General features: G+C 42.3%; 1 protein-coding gene across 3 annotated transcripts in view; it reads right to left on the bottom strand.

The window, feature by feature from the left end:
- Window positions 1–17,785, bottom strand: part of LOC106603651 (cation channel sperm-associated auxiliary subunit gamma) — a 30,201-nt gene extending 12,416 nt beyond the window's left edge. For 2 of the 3 annotated variants that reach the window (XM_082974698.1, XM_082974699.1), the window contains exons 1-17: window positions 17,688–17,785; window positions 17,003–17,262; window positions 16,848–16,901; window positions 16,609–16,756; window positions 16,312–16,435; window positions 15,730–15,802; window positions 15,296–15,451; window positions 10,309–10,480; window positions 9,197–9,334; window positions 8,884–8,949; window positions 8,406–8,528; window positions 8,222–8,269; window positions 7,792–7,921; window positions 1,702–1,816; window positions 1,389–1,550; window positions 462–580; window positions 140–353 (exon numbers count right to left, since the gene is read on the bottom strand). In XM_082974698.1, the coding sequence (XP_082830824.1) occupies window positions 140–353; window positions 462–580; window positions 1,389–1,550; window positions 1,702–1,816; window positions 7,792–7,921; window positions 8,222–8,269; window positions 8,406–8,528; window positions 8,884–8,949; window positions 9,197–9,334; window positions 10,309–10,480; window positions 15,296–15,451; window positions 15,730–15,802; window positions 16,312–16,435; window positions 16,609–16,756; window positions 16,848–16,901; window positions 17,003–17,260 (2,100 nt within the window). In that variant the 5' untranslated portion in view covers window positions 17,261–17,262; window positions 17,688–17,785. Of the gene's footprint in view, window positions 1–139; window positions 354–461; window positions 581–1,388; window positions 1,551–1,701; window positions 1,817–7,791; window positions 7,922–8,221; window positions 8,270–8,405; window positions 8,529–8,883; window positions 8,950–9,196; window positions 9,335–10,308; window positions 10,481–15,295; window positions 15,452–15,729; window positions 15,803–16,311; window positions 16,436–16,608; window positions 16,757–16,847; window positions 16,902–17,002; window positions 17,263–17,687 lie in introns of those variants that run through there. The other variant, XM_082974700.1, reaches the window with a different exon arrangement.
- Window positions 17,786–19,013: the final 1,228 nt, after the last annotated feature.

Genomic DNA, 19,013 nt, shown 5'->3' with positions numbered 1-19,013 from the left:
ATTTTACCAGGTAAATTGACCGAGATGACATTCTCATTCGTAGGACCTGGGGAAATCCTCTCAGATCTCCACAAGTGCATAGGGGTCGACTTGGGATTGGGCGTGGTACGGAGCAGACAGACGGCTGATGTAGGCCTACCATGATGTAGTCTGAGTGCAGTTGGAGCAGGTGGTGCAGCAGGCCCTGGTAGGTGGCCAGGGAGGCAGTGGTCTGGAGGCCCAAGGAGGTGGGCACCAGGGGGGGCCGAGTCAGGTATTGCTGGATGCGGTTGTAGGGCTCTGGGTGGGGCAGGTCTGCCATGTGCTCCCGGAAGAAGGGGCAGGTGAGGGGAAAAGAGAAGGCACTGAACGACCTGGGGGGAGAGGGGAAAGGACGGGAGAAAGGGAAATGCTAATATGTATTCAGCTAAAAATGTACATTGAAGTATAGTCAGTAGAAAACCCAGATAAAGGCACAGTACTCCAAGTGGTGGACTTTGCGGGGGGTGGTCGAGAAGTGGCTATAGGAAAGTATCTCTGGCACAGGCAGCTCCCTCTTCACCACAGAACCCTTTCCCTTAGAGTCCACTGTGTAAACCACCTAACGAGAGGAAAGAGAGATGAGAGAGAGGGTTTACCGTCAACCTCCCACAGGTGGAAAGAAATAAAATTATACAACATCTACACTGAGAATACAAAACATTAGGAACACCTGCTCTTTCCATTGCAAAGACTGACCAGGTGAAAGGTATGATCCCCTATTGATGTCACCTGTTAAATCGGTGTAGATGAAGGGGAGAAGACAGGTTAAAAGAAGGAGTTTTCAGCCTCCAGACAATTGAGACGTGTGCCATTCAGAGGGTGAATTGACAAGACAAAAGATTGAAGTGCCTTTGAAAAAGGTATGGTAGTAGGTGCCAGGCGCACCGGTTTGAGTGTCAAAAACTGCAACGCTCTCAGGTTTTTCACACTCAGCAGTTTCCCGTGTGTTTCAAGAATGGTCCACCACCAAAAGGACATCCAGCAAACTTGACACAACTGTGAGAAGCATTGGAGTCAACATGGGCCAGCATCCCTGTGGAATGCTTGACACCTTGTAGAGTCCATTCCAGACACATTGAGGCTGTTCTGAGGGCAAAAGGGGATGCAACTCAATATTAGGAAGGTGTTCCTAATGTTCTGTACACGCAGTGTATATTCTCATGAAAACAAATAGGCCTAGTGCACACTCAGGTTGTACAAGTGATATAAAATAGGTTGTACATAACAACTGTGATCAAATCTTAAGACTGCCACAACTGTCTTTCTGATTCTGCCACAATACACTTGTTAATCTGGTTTATCATACACATCCCTATGAGACTGATACACAATCCACGTTTATAAATTGATAATAGTTATAGGGTTACCTCCTGCAACTGTTTGTCCCAGTCGTAAAAGACAGTGAGCAGGCTGTGGGTCATGGAGTAGGAGCTGTCGCCCTTCAGAGCCTGCAGGCTAGAGAAGGCCTGCCAGCCCAGGGAGGGGCGCACTCGCATCACCTGGTCCACGCCCTCCTGCCCCCACCACAGCTGAAACACACACACGTGCACACAAACAAACATGCTCACACACACTCATTTTATATTGTCACAAATGAGTGTTTCATATCACACACGTTTGTAACACAAATACACGTAATTTCACAATGAATGAGCAAAAAAGTACTTCACACGGATATACCTCTTCGGTCTCTGTGACAAAGGCGAACTCTCCGTGGTAGGACAGAGTGAAGTACTTGATCATCTGATCCAGAGGGAATCCATTAAAGAACAGGTAGCTCATCCCCTGGTCTTGACTGTTGGGAACCACAGACAAAAGATAGACAATGACTTTGTGCAAATATGACCTACCTTCATGCAAGCATCATGCATGTACAGTTGAAGTCGGAAGTTTACATACACCTTAGCCAAATACATTTAAATTCAGTTTTTCACAATTCCTGACATTTAATCCTAGTAAAAATTCCGTTTTAGGTCAGTTAGGATTACCACTTTATTTTAAGAATGTGAAATGTCAGAATAATTGTAGAGAGAATTATTTCTTTCAGCTTTAACTTCTTTCATCACATTTCCAGTGGGTCAGAAGTTTACATACACTCAATTAGTATTTGGTAGCATTGCCTTTAAATTGTTTTACTTGGGTCAAACGTTTCAGGTACCCTTCCACAAGCTTCCCACAATAAGTTGGGTGAATTTTGGCCCATTCCTCCTGACAGAGCTGGTGTAACTGAGTCAGGTTTGTAGGCATCCTTGCTCGCACACGTTTTTTTAGTTCTGCCCACAAAATATTTATAGGATTGAGGTCAGGGCTTTGTGATAGCCACTCCAATACCTTGACTTTGTTGTCCTTAAGCTATTTTGCCACAATGTTGGAAGTATGCTTGGGGTCATTGTCCATTTGGAAGACCCATTTGCAACCAAGCTTTAACCTCCTGACTGATGTCTTGAGATGTTGCTTCAATATATCCACATAATTTTCCATCCTCATGATGCCATCTATTTTGTGAAGTGCACCAGTCCCTCTGGCAGCAAAGCCCCCCCACAACATGATGCTTCCACCCCCGTGCTTCACGGTTGGGATGGTGCTCTTCAGCTTGCAAGCTTCCCCCTTTTCCCTCCAAACATAACGATGGTCATTATGGCCAAACATTTCTATTTTTGTTTCATCAGACCAGAGGACATTTCTCCAAAAAGTATGATCTTTTTCCCCATGTCCAGTTGCAAACCGTTGTCTGGCTTTTTTATGGCGGTTTTGGAGCAGTGGCTTATTCCTTGCTGAGCAGTCTTCCAGGTTATGTCGATATAGGACTCGTTTTACTGTGGTTCTGAGATTGATTTGCACTTTTCGCACCAAAGTACGTTCATCTCTAGGAGACAGAACGCTTCTCCTTCCTGAGCGATATGACGGCTGCGTGGTCCCATGGTGTTTATACTTGCGTACTATTGTTTGTACAGATGCATGTGGTACCTTCAGGCGTTTGGAAATTGCTCCCAAGGATGAACCAGACTTGTGGAAGTAAAAAAAATCTTGGCTGATTTCTTTTGATTTTCCCATGATGCCAAGCAAATACACACTGAGTTTGAAGGTAGGCCTTGAAATACATCCACAGGTACACCTCCAATTGACTAAAATTATGTCAATTAGCCTATCAGAAGCTTCTAAAGGCATGACATCATTTTCTGGAATATTCCAAGCTGTTTAAAGGCACAGTCAACTTAGTGTATGTAAACTTCTGACCCACTGGAATTGTGATACAGTGAATTATAAGTGAAATAATCTGTCTGTAAACAATTGTTGGAGAAATTACTTGTGTCATGCACAAAGTAGATGTCCTAACCGACTTGCCAAAACTATAGTTTGTTAACAAGAAATTTGTGGAGTGGTTGAAAAACTAGTTTTAATGACTCCAACCTAAGTGTATATAAACTTCCGACTTCAACTGTACCTGCGTTTACACACACATGCACCAGGGTTTCCGTTAGCCAGTAGTAGCTGGCTTTTGGCAGATTAAAAAAATGATAAACCGAGAAATAAACTTGGCGTCATCTAATTGTCCGGGAGAAGAAAAAAATTGGCATTGCAAAATAATGCTTTTTAGCCTATTCATTTATGAAAATACCAGTTGATGTAAATATATTTGACCACTCACACTTATCGGTCTATGGGTTAGTTTGCATAATTTAGTGGAATTAAATGGCCAGATGTATTTTCATTAGTCGTTATGATTATTATTTATCACACGTGCACAGCATACAGATAAGAGAGCCTAGTTTAAGCTGAAAATCTGTTACAGCTTCTGTTGCAGCTGGAGTGAAACGCAATTTTTTTTAAGCCCAATCATTGCGAGAACAATTCTAAATGAAATCACATGTTAAAAACAGTTTTGATAGCCACAGCTAAAAAGAGCTACTATTTTTATTTCTCAACTGTAATTGAAGCACACTTCCAATTTGCCATTCAAGTGCATATAACGGTAGGCAGGCTTCAGAGCGTCACTGTCACGACTTCCGCCGAAGTCGGCTCCTCTCCTTGTTCGTTCGGCGTTCGGCGTCACCGGCCTTCTAGCAATCGCCGCTCCATTTTCATTGTTCCATTTGTTTTGTCTTGTTCCCTGCACACCTGGTTTCCATTCCCTAATTACACTGCTAAATACAGTGGGGGGAAAAAGTATTTGATCCCCTGCTGATTTTTTACGTTTTCCCACTGACAAAGAAATTATCAGTCTATAATTTTAATGGTAGGTTTATATGAACAGTGAGAGACAGAATAACAACAACAAAAAATCCAGTAAAACGCATGTCTAAAATGTTATAAATTGATTTGCATTTTAATGAGGGAAATAAGTATTTGACCCCTCTGCAAAACATGACTTAGTACTTGGTGGCAAAACCCTTGTTGGCAATCACAGAGGTAAGACGTTTCTTGTAGTTGGCCACCAAGTTTGCACACATCTCAGGAGGGATTTTGTCCCACTCCTCTTTGCAGATCTTCTCCAAGTCATTAAGGTTTCGAGGCTGACGTTTGGCAACTCAAACCTTCAGCTCCCTCCACAGATTTTCTATGGGATTAAGGTCTGGAGACTGGCTAGGCTACTCCAGGACCTTAATGTGTTTCTTCTTGAGCCACTCCTTTGTTGCCTTGGCCGTGTGTTTTGGGTCATTGTCATGCTGGAATACCCATCCACGACCCATTTTCAATGCCCTGGCTGAGGGAAGGAGGTTCTCACCCAAGATTTGACAGTACATGGCCCCGTCAAATGATGCGGTGAAGTTGTCCTGTCCCCTTAGCAGAAAAACACCCCCAAAGCATAATGTTTCCACCTCCATGTTTGACGGTGGGGATGGTGTTCTTGGGGTCATAGGCAGCATTCCTCCTCCTCCAAACACGGCGAGTTGAGTTGATGCCAAAGAGCTCCATTTTGGTCTCATCTGACCACAACACTTTCACCAGTTGTCCTCTGAATCATTCAGATGTTCATTGGCAAACTTCAGACGGGCATGTATATGTATTCTTGAGCAGGGGGACCTTGCGGGCGCTGCAGGATTTCAGTCCTTCACGGCGTAGTGTGTTACCAATTGTTTTCTTGGTGACTATGGTCCCAGCTGCCTTGAGATCATTGACAAGATCCCGTGTAGTTCTGGGCTGATTCCTCACCGTTCTCATGCTCATTGCAACTCCACGAGGTGAGATCTTGCATGGAGCCCCAGGCCGAGGGATATTGACAGTTCTTTTGTGTTTATTCCATTTGCGAATAATCGCACCAAATGTTGTCACCTTCTCACCAAGCTGCTTGGCGATGGTCTTGTAGCCCATTCCAGCCTTGTGTAGGTCTACAATCTTGTCCCTGACATCCTTGGAGAGCTCTTTGATCTTGGCCATGGTGGAGAGTTTGGAATCTGATTGATTGATTGCTTCTGTGGACAGGTGTCTTTTATATAGGTAACAAGCTGCGGTTAGGAGCACTCCCTTTAAGAGTGTGCTCCTAATCTCAGCTCGTTACCTGTATAAAAGACACCTGGGAGCCAGAAATCTTTATGATTGAGAGGTAGTCAAATACTTATTTCCCTCATTAAAATGCAAATCAATTTATAACATTTTTGACATGCGTTTTTCTCTATTTTTTTGTTGTTATTCTGTCTCTCACTGTTCAAATAAACGTACCATTAAAATGATAGACTGATCATTTCTTTGCCAATGGGCAAACGTACAAAATCAGCAGGGGATCAAACACTTTTTCCCCCCACTGTATTCCTCTGTTCCCCCTCCATGTCTTTGTGTGGAATTGTTTTGTGTTACGTGTTTTATGTGACGCGCCAGGCTGGTTTTCCATGATCCGTGTTTATTTCACGAAGCATGTTTATTTCGTAAACTATAGCTTTTGTGACTGTTTTCGCGCTTTGCACTTTTGACATTTTGCTGGAGGTTTTGACGCAGTTGCATCCGTCTGCTGTTTGCTCCTGCCTAAATAAAGTGTGCGCCTGTTCACAACTCTCTGCTCTCCTGCACCTGACTTCGCTACCAGTACGCACACCCGTGACAGTCACACACCACTTTGCAATGAGCTGGAGGCAATATGCATTTTGAAAACATACAGTTAATTATTTGAAACCTGATCATTTTACTACATATTATGAGGCATGTTCACCTTGCTTCAAAGCAGCCTAGCCAAAACACAACCAAACATGGGAGGTCAATATTTCATAAAGACTTCTATATGCCATTGAAACAAGTAGCCCATTTCTCTCATGTTCTATTGGTTTTCAAATCAACTTTCTTTCATTATCCAGTAGACAAAGGCCCAATCCTGCGCATTGCTCTGCTTATAATGTGAAGAAATAATTGTTTATCAACATTTTAAGTGAAACATTCTGATCTGTTGCATCAGCCTCATGGCTTATTTTGATTTTCTTTGCCTAGGCCTACTGGTTATATGAATGTGGGATCTATCATCCCAGAGCCTGTTTGGAATAGGCTATTTCTTTCTCGTACAGAACGACAAGTTGACCAATAGAATAGGTCAACTTTTCTACTATGGGGGATAATAGATTGACATAGACTAGTGATTTTGCTGTTCATTAGGCCTAACGTTACTCGTCATTTTATTCTAAAATCGGAATTGTTAAGTACGCACGCAGTTGCATCATCGAGATGCATATTCTGTTAAGATTAATTAAGTTGACATTTTAGTCATTTAGCAGATGCTCTTATCTAGTTAGTGCATTCATCTAAAGACAGCTAGGTGGGACAAACACATCACAGGCATAGAAAGTAAATTCTTCCTCAAAGTAGAGTCAGAGCTAGAAGGGGGGCGGACGCTCAAGGTGAGGAGGAGGATTATTTAAGGTACTGCTAGAAGAGGTAGGGTTTCAGGGGTGTTCGGAAGATGGGAAGGGACTCTGCTGTCTTAGCATCAGGGGGAAGCTGGTTCCACCATTGGGGTACCAGGACAGAGAAGAGCTTGGACTGGGCTGAGCGGGAGCTGCCCTCCCCTAGGGGTGGGAGGGCCAAGAGACCTAAGGTGGCAGAACAGAGTTCTTGGGTTGGGGTGTAGGGTTTTAGCAGAGCCTGAAGGTAGGGAGGGGCAGTTCCTCTTGCTGTTCCGTAGGTAAGCACCATGGTCTTGTAGTGGATGCGAGCTTCGACTGGAAGCCAGTGGAGTGTGCGGAGGAGCGGGGTGACATGAGAACTTGGGAAGGTTGAAAACCAGGTGGGCTGCAGCACTCTGGATAAGTTGCAGGAGTTTGATGGCACAAGCGGGGAGCCCAACCAACAGCGAGTTGCAGTAGTGCAGACGGGAGAGGACAAGTGATTAGGACTTTCGCCGCTTCCTGTGTGAGGTACGGTCGTACTCTACGGATGTTGTAGAGCATGAACCTGCAGGACCGAGTTACTGCTTTGATGTTTGCAGAAAACGACAAGGTGTTGTCCAGGGTCACGCCAAGGTTCTTTGCACTCTGGGAGGGCGACACTGTGGAGTTGTCAACCGTGATGGAGAGGTGATTTCTGTCATTCTTAGAACCGTGGGTGTCCGGTAAATTAAAATAATGCTAGCCAAATGTCCGGCGCCACATTTTCCTAATGGAAACCCTTACACGAACGTTATGCACACACTTATGCTACTTTCTAGCCTTTATTTCAGAGGCTGTTTTAGTTGTGTGTGCTCACAGTCCTGTCGTTCAAATCTATAGCTATATGAACCCTAAATGTAAGCTAGCCTCTCTCTCTCTCTCTCTCTCTCTCTCTCTCACACACACACAGCTGAATACCCACGAGCAGAGCAGAGCGTTGCCCCAGATGTAGAGGATGGCACTGATGGGGTTGAACACCATGCCCCTCAAGTGCAAAGTCACTGTGACATTCTCCTGAGTCTTGGTCACCACCGTGAACGAGTCTCCACTGCCTGCACAAACACACTCCGTTACTCACCCTAATGGAAAACAAGTCAATATTTCACATAATATAATATATAATATTAATGTGTTAATGGGGTCACGCTGTCGCTAAATAGTTTAGCTTCCTCGCTCAAGAGTTCACACTGGTACTCAATCTTGCATCCTCTGTCTTGCAAACACACGTGACCGTCCTCTGGGAACACCACCGAAAAGCTAGCGGATGGGGGTATTTCAACCTGAGGAGTGAGTTTAAACCAACTCAACTCAGTTACAAAATGCAAAACATATATAAGAGGGGCAGAAAATACCTTTTGGAATATACTTCGGCAAGGTGTCGCCGAGGTGGAAATTATTGTCTGCAAAGACCAGAAACAGTCTTATTACTACATGTCCTACTTCTCACACCATTCTGTTACATTGAAATTATAGTGTGCAGACCTTCAGGCTTCAAAGTTTCTGTAAATCATCTGAAATAACATGTTACTACTGTACCTAATATGAGGAGGTGGTAGGAGTGGGCCTGTTTATTGTCCGGTAGCAGTTCGAGGAGAACCAAGTCAATCAGGTGGTTGTGGGAAGAATCCTGGGCTGCCCATTTGACCTGGCAGGCTGTACCTGAGGATAATATACACATGAGGGGTGAAGCTAAACAGCTCAGACCTGGGTTCAAATACTACTTGAATTCATTCAAATACTTTCAGCGTTTGCTTGAGCGCCAAATGGGCAGGTTTAGCACCTTTGTAACTATTCTATTGGTTAATTAAGCCAGGCAAGTTCAATCAAGCACAGATAAAGTATTTCAAATGATTTAAAATACAATTTTACCCAGGTCTGCAGACAGTGAAAAATAATATATCACAACACAATCATCAGTTAGCCTACATTAGACAGTTGTGTATAGTACTACAAAAAACCTTAATATAAAACATTCATGGTAATTCATGGAAAATATGTTGGCTGGTGAACTCACTGTTCATAAACTCGCAAGCAGTGCTGCCCTTGGAGTCTAGCAACTGAGTAAACGTCACATCCCCGTCTGTTGGGGAAATTGAACCGTGGAAAATAATAAGAGAAGTAAAGACTAAGAGAATTGTGTGATAAGAAAAAAACAGAGAAGGAAATCCCAAATAAGAGACAGTTAAGCACACAGCCTGAGTAAAAATAAATCATAATATCTGACAGCAGATGAAAGCCAGAGGTTTGGGACTGACTGGCTGACTGATTCATTGTTTGACTAATTGACTGGCTGCCTGCTTGAATAACTAACTAACTGACTGACTGACCGTAGACCTGGGCCCTGTAGAGGGTGCCCTTCTGCCAGCCTCCTCCCAGGATGTAGAAGTACTCGGTATCGTGGTACGGGATGAACACAGGCACTATGCGGGACACGCACACTGTGCGCAGCACCTGCTGCCACGCCTCTGACACAGGGTAGAGAGAGGGGGATACGGAGTTTTAATGGAGCTATGTATAGTTTTGTTAGTGGATCTGATTGCTATGGCCACAAAGAGATTTTGTGTCCGAAATTTTGCCACAGTTTTTTTTCAATGTGAGTCATCCGTTGACAGTCTTTTTACGTATGCAGCTTGTCCAAAAATAGTTGAGTTGTTTAACTTGATGGACAGAAACATACAATTCATGAATGAATACCCAATTTAATCTGTGTTCATGCGTCTCTAGGTGCCGTAGTCTCAATTTGAGAATCAACTGTGCAATTTCTAGTACAAAGTCTAGGACAAAAAGGCTTCTCAACAGTTTTTACCCCAAGCCATAAGACTCCTGAACAGGTAATCAAATGGCTACCTGGACTATTTGCATTGTGTGCCCCCCCCAACCCCTCTTTTTACGCTGCTGCTACTCTCTGTTTATCATATATGCATAGTCACTTTAACTATAAATTCATGTACATACTACCTCAATTGGGCCGACCAACCAGTGCTCCCGCACATTGGCTAACCGGGCTATCTGCATTGTGTCCCGCCACCCAACACCCCCTCTTTTACGCTACTGCTACTCTCTGTTCATCATATATGCATAGTCACTTTAACCATATCTACATGTACATACTACCTCATCAGCCTGACTTACCGGTGTCTGTATGTAGCCTCTCTACTTTTATAGCCTCGCTACTGTATATAGCCTGTCTTTTTACTGTTGTTTTATTTCTTTACCTACCTATTGTTCACCTAATACCTTTTTTGCACTATTGGTTAGAGCCTGTAAGTAAGCATTTCACTGTAAGGTCTACACCTGTTATATTCGGCGCACGTGACAAATAAACTTTGATTTGATTTGATTTATTCTGTGGACACAGGGGACAGAGATTCCAGATTTCATGTTCCAGTGTGTAAGCAGGGTGAATGGGAGCCAGCGTTTTCTGATGGTGCGCTGGTACCTGAGGGCGGGGCTCTTAGAGGCAGCAGAGAGAAGTTGCCCACGAAGCGGTGCAGCAGCTGGTTCTGGCGGATGAACAGGGAGCTCTCTGTGGAGATTGCCTCCAAGATCATGGAGGAGAACTCCACCTGGGGGCAGTTCAGGGAGCCCGCCCAACAGCTCTCGATGCCCACCTAAGTGTAAACCGTTTGGACACACATGCATACCAGGGTGGGGGTCAATTCCATGTAAATTCAGGTAGTAAACTGAAATTACAATGTTTTTTTTATGGAGAAGCATTCAGGAAAATTGGAATTGAAATGGACTAAAATGAAACGTTTGCTTGAGCCTGCTTGGTGTGACAGATGGGCAGGATTTGCACTTTAGGGACTATTCCATTAGTTCCATTGCACCATGCAAGCTCAATCAAGCACAACTAAAGCATTCAAATGATTTAAACTTTTTGTATAGTTTATTATTGGGAGTATATGAAACAAAAATATCAAATGTAAATGTTTCCTACGTTGTAGGAGTTGCATCTATTTTGCTCTGTTCTGGGACAACGTGGACCGGCCCAATTTCCAATGCAACAACTGTTTTCTTGCGGAGGACTACAATCCCTCAGCCTCAGGGTATTCTACTGATTGGCTTGGGTCCACCATGTCCCACTTCCCATTGGTCATCGAGGGATCTCCCAAACCTATCGAGTCGCAACAGTGGCCAAACCTCTACGGACAATAAATATACTTAATCGGCTATTATCGTTTTACATGAATTATCCCAATGCGAGGTATCCAGATTTTCCTGTATTCCTGACTAAGTTAACCATTGAACATTTCTCCTCTATTTTTATTCCCCTCGCTGTCTGAGGTCTGACAGCCCTGGGCAACTCCAGTCCTCGGGGGCCTGATTGGTGTCACACGTTTCCCTACTTTGCCCCCCCTAGCAAACACAGCTGATTAAACTAATTGCATTGTAAACTGAAGATCATGATTAGTTGATTATTGGAGTCAGGTGTGTTAGCTGGGACTGGGACAAAAGTGTGACACCAATCAGGCCCCAGAGGACTGGAGTTGCCCAGGCTGGTGCCTTGCAGATAAACATGCACCTTTTAAACAATAGAGTTAAGAACAAATCAAACCTTTGGTATTTATTTGATATTTCAGAGCTTATTCACAAGAGGAACCAAGCCTCGGCCAAAGCTAGGAAAACTGACCGTCTCTGATTGGCAAGATTTCAGACAACTCAGAAACAGTTGTACTATCTTAATTAAGAAAGCTAAATCCAACTACTTGTTAAGCTCTATTTCTGACTCTGCTGCTGATTCTTATAAATTCGTGAAGAAAATGTATTTGCTGAAGTGTGCAAATTCCTCCCCTTCCCTGCCTAAGCAAGTTCTGTCAGACTCGGGCATCATTACAATAAATGTTTTTGATGATTTTAATCACAATTGTATATTTTAATTTGAGGATTATTTTATAGCCATGGGCCTGATTTCCCAAAAGCATCTTCAGGCTAAGTTCATCATTAGAACCTTCGTAGGAGCATCGTTAAATCTCAGAGCTGTTTCCCAAAACCATCGTTATTAACGTTGCACTTGAAAGCGCTCGTAATCTAACACCTGCCTCAGACTAGAACAGCTAAGTGCGTCATTAGATATTTTTTGCCCTCCTGTGTCACTTTATATACAGAAGATCTCCACTAAACATTGAATCACATGGCTTATCCACCTCTCTGTGACCGCTTATAACTTCAGAACAAAGTTGATTACAAAATACAAATACAAAGTTGCCAATGTCTTTGCAATTCATACAAACAAGCGACGTATAAAAAAAGATGCTTCAAATTAAAACAGATGACTGCATTCAAATATAAATAGCCTACAGTAGGCTATAGGCCTATGTTCAATCAATTGAGTTCTATTTTTCTACTTGTATGCTACTGTCTGTAATTTGTCTCAATATATTTCATAAAGTGTAGCCTAACACGTGCATAATGATGTTCCAAATCTTGATTTAGTGCATTATTATAGGGCAGTGGTTCCCAAACTTTTTATAGTCCCGTACCCCTTCAAACATTCAACCTCCAGCTGCACCAGAGTCAGCGCACTCTCAAATTTTGTTTTTTTGCCAACATTGTAAGCCTGCCACACACACTACAATACATTTATTAAACATAAGAATGAGTGTGAGTTTTTGTTTCAACCCGGCTCGTGGGAAGTGACAAAGAGCTCTTATAGGACCAGTGCACAAATAATAATAATCAATAATTTTGCTCTTTATTTAACCATCTTACATATAAAACCTCATTTGTTCATCGAAAATTGTGAATAACTCACCACAGGTTAATGAGAAGGGTGTGCTTGAAAGGATGCACATAACTCTGCATTGTTGGGTTGTATTAGAGTCTCAATCTTAAATCATTTCCCACACACAGTCTGTGCTTGTATTTTGTTTTCATGCTAGTGAGGGCCGAGAATCCACTCTCACATAGGTACGTGGTTGCAAAGGGCATCAGTGTCTTAACAGTACGATTTGCCAAGGCAGGATACTCTGAGCGCAGCCCAATCCAGAAATCTGTCAGTGGCTTCTGATTAAATTACATTTTCACAGAACCGCTTGTTGCAATTTCGATGAGGCTCTCTTGTTCAGATATCGGTAAGTGGACTGGAGGCAGGGCATGAAAGGAATAAAGAATCCAGTTGTTAGTGTCATCCGTTTCAGGAAAGTACCTGTGTAATTGCGCACCCAACTCACTCAGGTGCTTTGCTATATCACATTTGACATTGTCCGTAAGCTTGAGTACATTTGCACACAAAAAAATCATACAATGATGGAAAGACCTGTGTGTTGTCCTTGTTAATGCAGACAGAAAGACCTCCAAATTCTTCAATTTTGTCCCGCACATTGAATATAGCTGCGGAGAGTCCCTGTAATCCTAGATTCAGATCATTCAGGTGAGAAAAAACATCACCCACATAGGCCAGTCGTGTGAGAAACTCGTCATCATGCAAGCGGTCAGACAAGTGAAAATGATGGTCAGTAAAGAAAACTTTAAGCTCTTCTCTCAATTCAAAAAAACGTGTCAATACTTTGCTCCTTGATAACCAGCGCACTTCTGTATGTTGTAAAAGCGTAACATGGTCGCTGCCAATATCATTGCATAGTGCAGAAAATACATGAGAGTTCAGGGGCCTTGCTTTAACAAAGTTGGTAACCAGTTATAGGGTAAGCATTATAATAAGCCGCATCAATATTTGCAGCCATAGGTGATAATATCTTTCTAGGAGCTGATCCATCATCAGTACTGTAGAATAATTTGAATGTTAAGATTTTAATGGAGAAAGCTGAACCGAGAGCAGGGTTGTCTTTCTTTTGATCCTATCAGTATCAACATGCATCAATATGTATGTTACATCTTCAGCCGTTGTAGGAAAGATGCATAGTTAAAACACTCGTAAACCTAAGTTCCATCGCTATCGGGATACCGGGCCCTGGTCAGTCAGTTTGTTGTTCCCAGCCTCTAGCTGACTTGATTGAAAACTCCTCAACTACTAGTGAATCTGTGTTATCATTTCAACAAGTTACTACCTGTGATGTGCTAACTGCCTTGCTTAAGATTGATATTACATAACCTACTGGTGTTGATATGCTTGACCCGTTTTTACTGCAGGTTTCCAGCCCCTTGATTGCTGAATCATTAACCATTTTTTTATCTGACGATCATATCTGGTTTTATCCCGAGCGTTTGGAAGGCGACCCAGATATGATGGTGACCCATCAGAACCAAATAATTACCACCCTCTCTCTAAATTTTCTTGCCTAGCAAAAATATTAGAAACTCTGATCAACTCTCAGCTAAGATCATTCCTATCTACAAAATGTATTTTAAGAGTTCCTCAATCTGGCTTCAGGCAGCACTATCTCTGCTGCTTCATTGGTTATAAATGATCTAGTTAACTGTATGGACAAAAGGCAACATTGTGCTGCCCTTTTCATTGACCTGTAAAAGTCCTTTGACACTGTTGACCACTCATTTTTCATTAAAAAGGTTGTCCAAAATTGGTCTGGATGAGGCTGCATGTAATTGGTTTAAAAACTACCAGACTGACAGGACACAATGTGTATTTTCTGATGGTGTTATGTCAGGTTTCCTTGATATTACAAAAGGTGTCCCACAGGGGTTGATTTTAGGCGATGTACTTTTTACTATCTATATAAACAATATTGGTTTGTCTGTAAAAAATTGTAACTGTTACTTGTATGCGGACAATATTGTTGTGTATTCTATTGCCCTTTCTGTTAACCAGGCTCTATCTGAACTTCATTGTTTTACAGAAAACATTTGACCTTAAACTAGTTTTGAAAGCGGGTAAAACTAAAACTAAGTATATGTTGTTTTCTAGAACGGATAGAGATGACGCCAATGACTTAAGCATATGTACTTTGGATGGGGTCCACATTATCGTGTCCCAGCTTACAAATGTCTGGGCATCTGAAAAGACAAATTGTCTTTTAAAAAGCATATTGAGGAGTAAGTTAAGAAGCTTAGAATAAAAATTGGCTTCTTCTATAGAAATAGGTCATGCCTCTTGCTTAATAGTAGAAAGCAGATAATTCAGTCGACAAGAGTTGTGTAAATCAGCTTTTAGATTTTTTTTTTTCACCTTACTTGTGGAATAATCTACAAAGCTCTCCAAAATTGGATGATTTGGTGCCTCTATAGCAATTTAGGCAGCTGATTGAGGGATTTTTTGACGAAGAATGTGTTTGTCTTCCATGAATGTATTTTTGTATCTCTGTTTTGCATAATGTATTGTATTGACTTTTATTTTTGTAATTACAGGGCTAATCTGCAAAAGAGACCTTGGTCTCAGCATGACTCCCTGACAAAATAGATGTAACTTTTTTCAAATGCTATTTTAACCCAGGTCTGCTGGGTACACAGTACTACACACTCACACAAACAGTCAATGAGCCTGCATCTATTCACCATGTGTCTGGTTTTACCTCGATGGGGGAGGTGTGCTGGAACTCTGTGGCGGTCATCAGAACAGCCTTAAAGCCAGGAATACCAGGGAGGATGAGGACGGGAGAACTCTGCACCACCGCCCACAGAGGGCGAGAGGGACTGCCCAAAACCATCATGTCCTCCAGTGCTGGCATCTATAGACATACGAACAGAGAGAGATAGAAAGAGCAGAGCACTGTATATACATTTTAAATATCATAAATAATCTATACTTTAACAATTACTCGTGGATAATCAACTTCAATATATTTTTGTTTACATCTCTTTAAAAATCCTTCCTTCAGAAGACACCTAGTGCAAAATATTTTCGCACCATTTTCACACAAAACCACCCACACATCTACAGAATGTCTATTAGCTTAATTTTCTCTCCTTCCTCCTCTCCCTCTTTGTGGATCTGTCTGTCCCTCACCTCCGTACCAAAGGAGATCTCCGTCTCCCCTCTGTCAGTGGTGCGCACATAGCCATTAACATTCACTGCAAAGCTGCTCACACAAACACAGACACAGCATGCAGTTCAGCAGTCATGTAGAGAGAGGGTCATGATCTTGGTTCTGACCCTGAATGCTGATTGGCTGACAGCCATGGTATATCAGACCGTACACCACGGGTATGACAAAACATTTATTTTTACTACTCTAATAATGTTGGTAACCAGTTTATAAAAGCAATAAGGCACCTCGGGGGTTTGTGGTATATGGCCAAAATATACACGGCTAAGGGCTGTGTCCAGGCACTCCGCGATGCGTTGTGCATAAGAAAAGCCCTTAGCCGTGGTATATTGGCCATATACCATACTCCCTCGTGCCTTATTGCTTAATAGCCATACCCCCAAAAATATTTTCTAGATGAGAATTGAATAGTAAACTTTTAAGTGTGGCTGATTTGACATCCTGTAAAGTGAAGGAAGTACATGACCAACGCTAGGCAGGCACTGTGTGGTATAGGCCTATGCATGCGTGCACATTTAAATAAACAAACAGTTGTCACTGACCTTTTCTCAGGCACCAGTTGACCCAGGCCATTTGACACCACTTGAACCCTGTATACTACCGACCCATTAAGGATGGGCATGGGAGCATACCAACCCAGCTGGCACAGGTCACTGTCACAGGGCACTGCAGAGGGAAACACACACACTTGATGTTCCTGACCGGAGGCACAAATGAACATGAGTGAATTTCACTCTACAAACTGACCACACATGTAGCACATACAGCTGCAAGCTCATAAAAACTTGGCCTAGTTCAAATGAACATACAAGACAAAACTGACACACATGCGCACACACCACTGTCCAGCAGGGGGGCTGTGGTGAGGATGATCTGCAGTCTCTGCGATTTGAGGCGGATGGGGTGGACGGGTTCCTGGAAGGTCAGGACTACATTGGGGGTCAACCCTGTGAGAAGGGCCTCCTGAATGGCACGCTTAGAAGACTCCTGTTCGAACAAACATGTAGATTCTTCTTCTAGTCAATGTGTTTGCATTCAAAATAAGTCATATTAAAGGATGTAAGAGGTGTTATGTTACCTTTGAACCACACAGTAGGTCTATGCGTAGGTAGTAAGGGAAGCCAAGATAACTCTGCAGAACAGAAACGGTGCACAGTTAACCAGTGAAGAATCTTCCTCTAGTTACACAGTATAAATCTCAACCACTGTACTTCGACTGGGTTGGAAACTCACAGTGGTACTCTCCTGGATATTGACTGGCTGGTCAGTCAGAGTCTTTATAATGTCCTGAACCTTGGTGCTGAACTGCTGCACCTCTATGCCTCCTGACAGGGTGGTCAGAGGACTCTCAAAGTTACAGGTTGAAATGCGGTTGAGGGGGTCACCGATTTCACAAAGACTGACACCCCATTCACACACTCCTCTAGCTGCTCCTCCTAATCCACTTCCACACAGAATGCTCAGAATGAGGGAGACCTGGATGGTCCACATTTCTAAAATGGACAAAACCAAAAAACAATGTTGATATTTGGGTGAAATTAAATTCAACTTTGCTAGCAAGTTAACCGTTAGCTAACAAATAGTTGACTACAAAAATCTACCCAGGTGGTTAGTTATATAAGATAATAAAAGCATGAGAGTAAAAGTAGCTGGCTAGCTACTCACTGTAAACATAATTTTTTTCACCAATGTAACATTATTGTGTACTGTAACGTTAGCTAGATAACGTTAGCTAGCTATGCATTAGTTAGCTAGCTCGCATTGAGTAACGTTAGACATGAACGTCACCAAAACTTTTGACAAAAGTCAAATTCAATCAAAATACTTAGCTAATTCGCGAATTTGTTTCAACATCTGAGTATATAGTTTACACCTGTAGCTAGCTTAACAGTTATGAATAGAAAAAGAAAGAGCCTACTTTTCACTCAATTGGGGACAACGGACATTCCCTCATGCCATGGCCTCATCATGCAAACCAGATAAACACATTAAAACGACACTGTTGTGTATGGAAGGAAACCCATTCCAGCCACCAATTTATAAGATGTATTTAAAAAAAAATACTATCTCAATTTGAGATACGTATGTAAAAATGTTGAGATACTATTAAAAAAATCGAGATACTAACTCGACATTTTGAAAGAACAAACTGGATATGTTTCTTCATTTGTAGCATTATGTGGAGATTTATTTTGATCTATCATTGCAGAGAACAGCACAACAGGGCCACTGGCAAACATATGGTGAACTGGTATTTGCCGCAACACTTTAGATTAGGTTTAATAAACACAAAAGCGCTGAAAAGAGGGAACAAGTACAGTTATTTAGTCTGTTTTGCCTCATGACTTGTCAACTCATGCACAATTAATCTGTGCTTCAGTCTGATTAAGTGTAGCCTACTGATAACAACCACAACTGTAGGTAGCCTAGAGAAGCCTATGCAGTCCTTTCCCCTCTGGCCAGGGGAAACGAAGCGGTAACGCCATGTATTTATAGACCATAAGCTATGTATTTATCAACTATTTATATGTGTTAAGAGCAGGGGCGAAAATCGGATATCAACTGGGGGACAATTACATGAGATTTTCTCAAGAGCAATTCCTGAGGGGGACACCAAAAGTAGTGCTGTAACACATAGCCTACATTGTAATATGGTAAATGTATATTGAGGAACCAAAGAAATAAGGTGTTTGCCGTACTCCTAACTACCGGTACCCAAAACTACACAACTACTCACAACAGCAATACCATTGCCTTTAACAAATCTTAGTTCAGTCACCAGTTTAAGTTGAGAGTGGGGGTATCCATGGCATTTTCCAATTATGTTCCTATTTTACAAGTAAAAAAAAATGGAGAACCTTTCATAATGTTGCCAAACAAAGACTCAACAAACTTACCTGAGACTCCCTGTCTCTGCCAGTCTGTCCCTGCATATCTGTCGCCAACTCTGCTGTCTGTGTGCCATCTGTTGCCTGCTCTGCCTAATGACATCATTGTGAAACATTTCCATTAGAATTTCATTTCTTTCTTATGAACATTTTATCAACTAGTCTTTGAGATATTAGGCTACTAGGGTTCTTACTTTGCGTTTTGGTGTACTGAAAAATACTCTGATGTCCGTCTTTTATTTTTCTGCCATTTTTCTACCTGGCTGGCTGGCTACACACACACACACAGTGTGTAGGTTATTTACAGTAGGAGATGGGCTTCTATCATCTTATCTTTTATCATTCTATTTGGGCTT

This window comes from Salmo salar, chromosome 04, assembly GCF_965601325.2.
Source record: "Salmo salar chromosome 04, fSalSal1, whole genome shotgun sequence".
NCBI lineage: Eukaryota > Metazoa > Chordata > Actinopteri > Salmoniformes > Salmonidae > Salmo > Salmo salar.
This window is presented reverse-complemented; position numbering and strand designations above follow the sequence as displayed.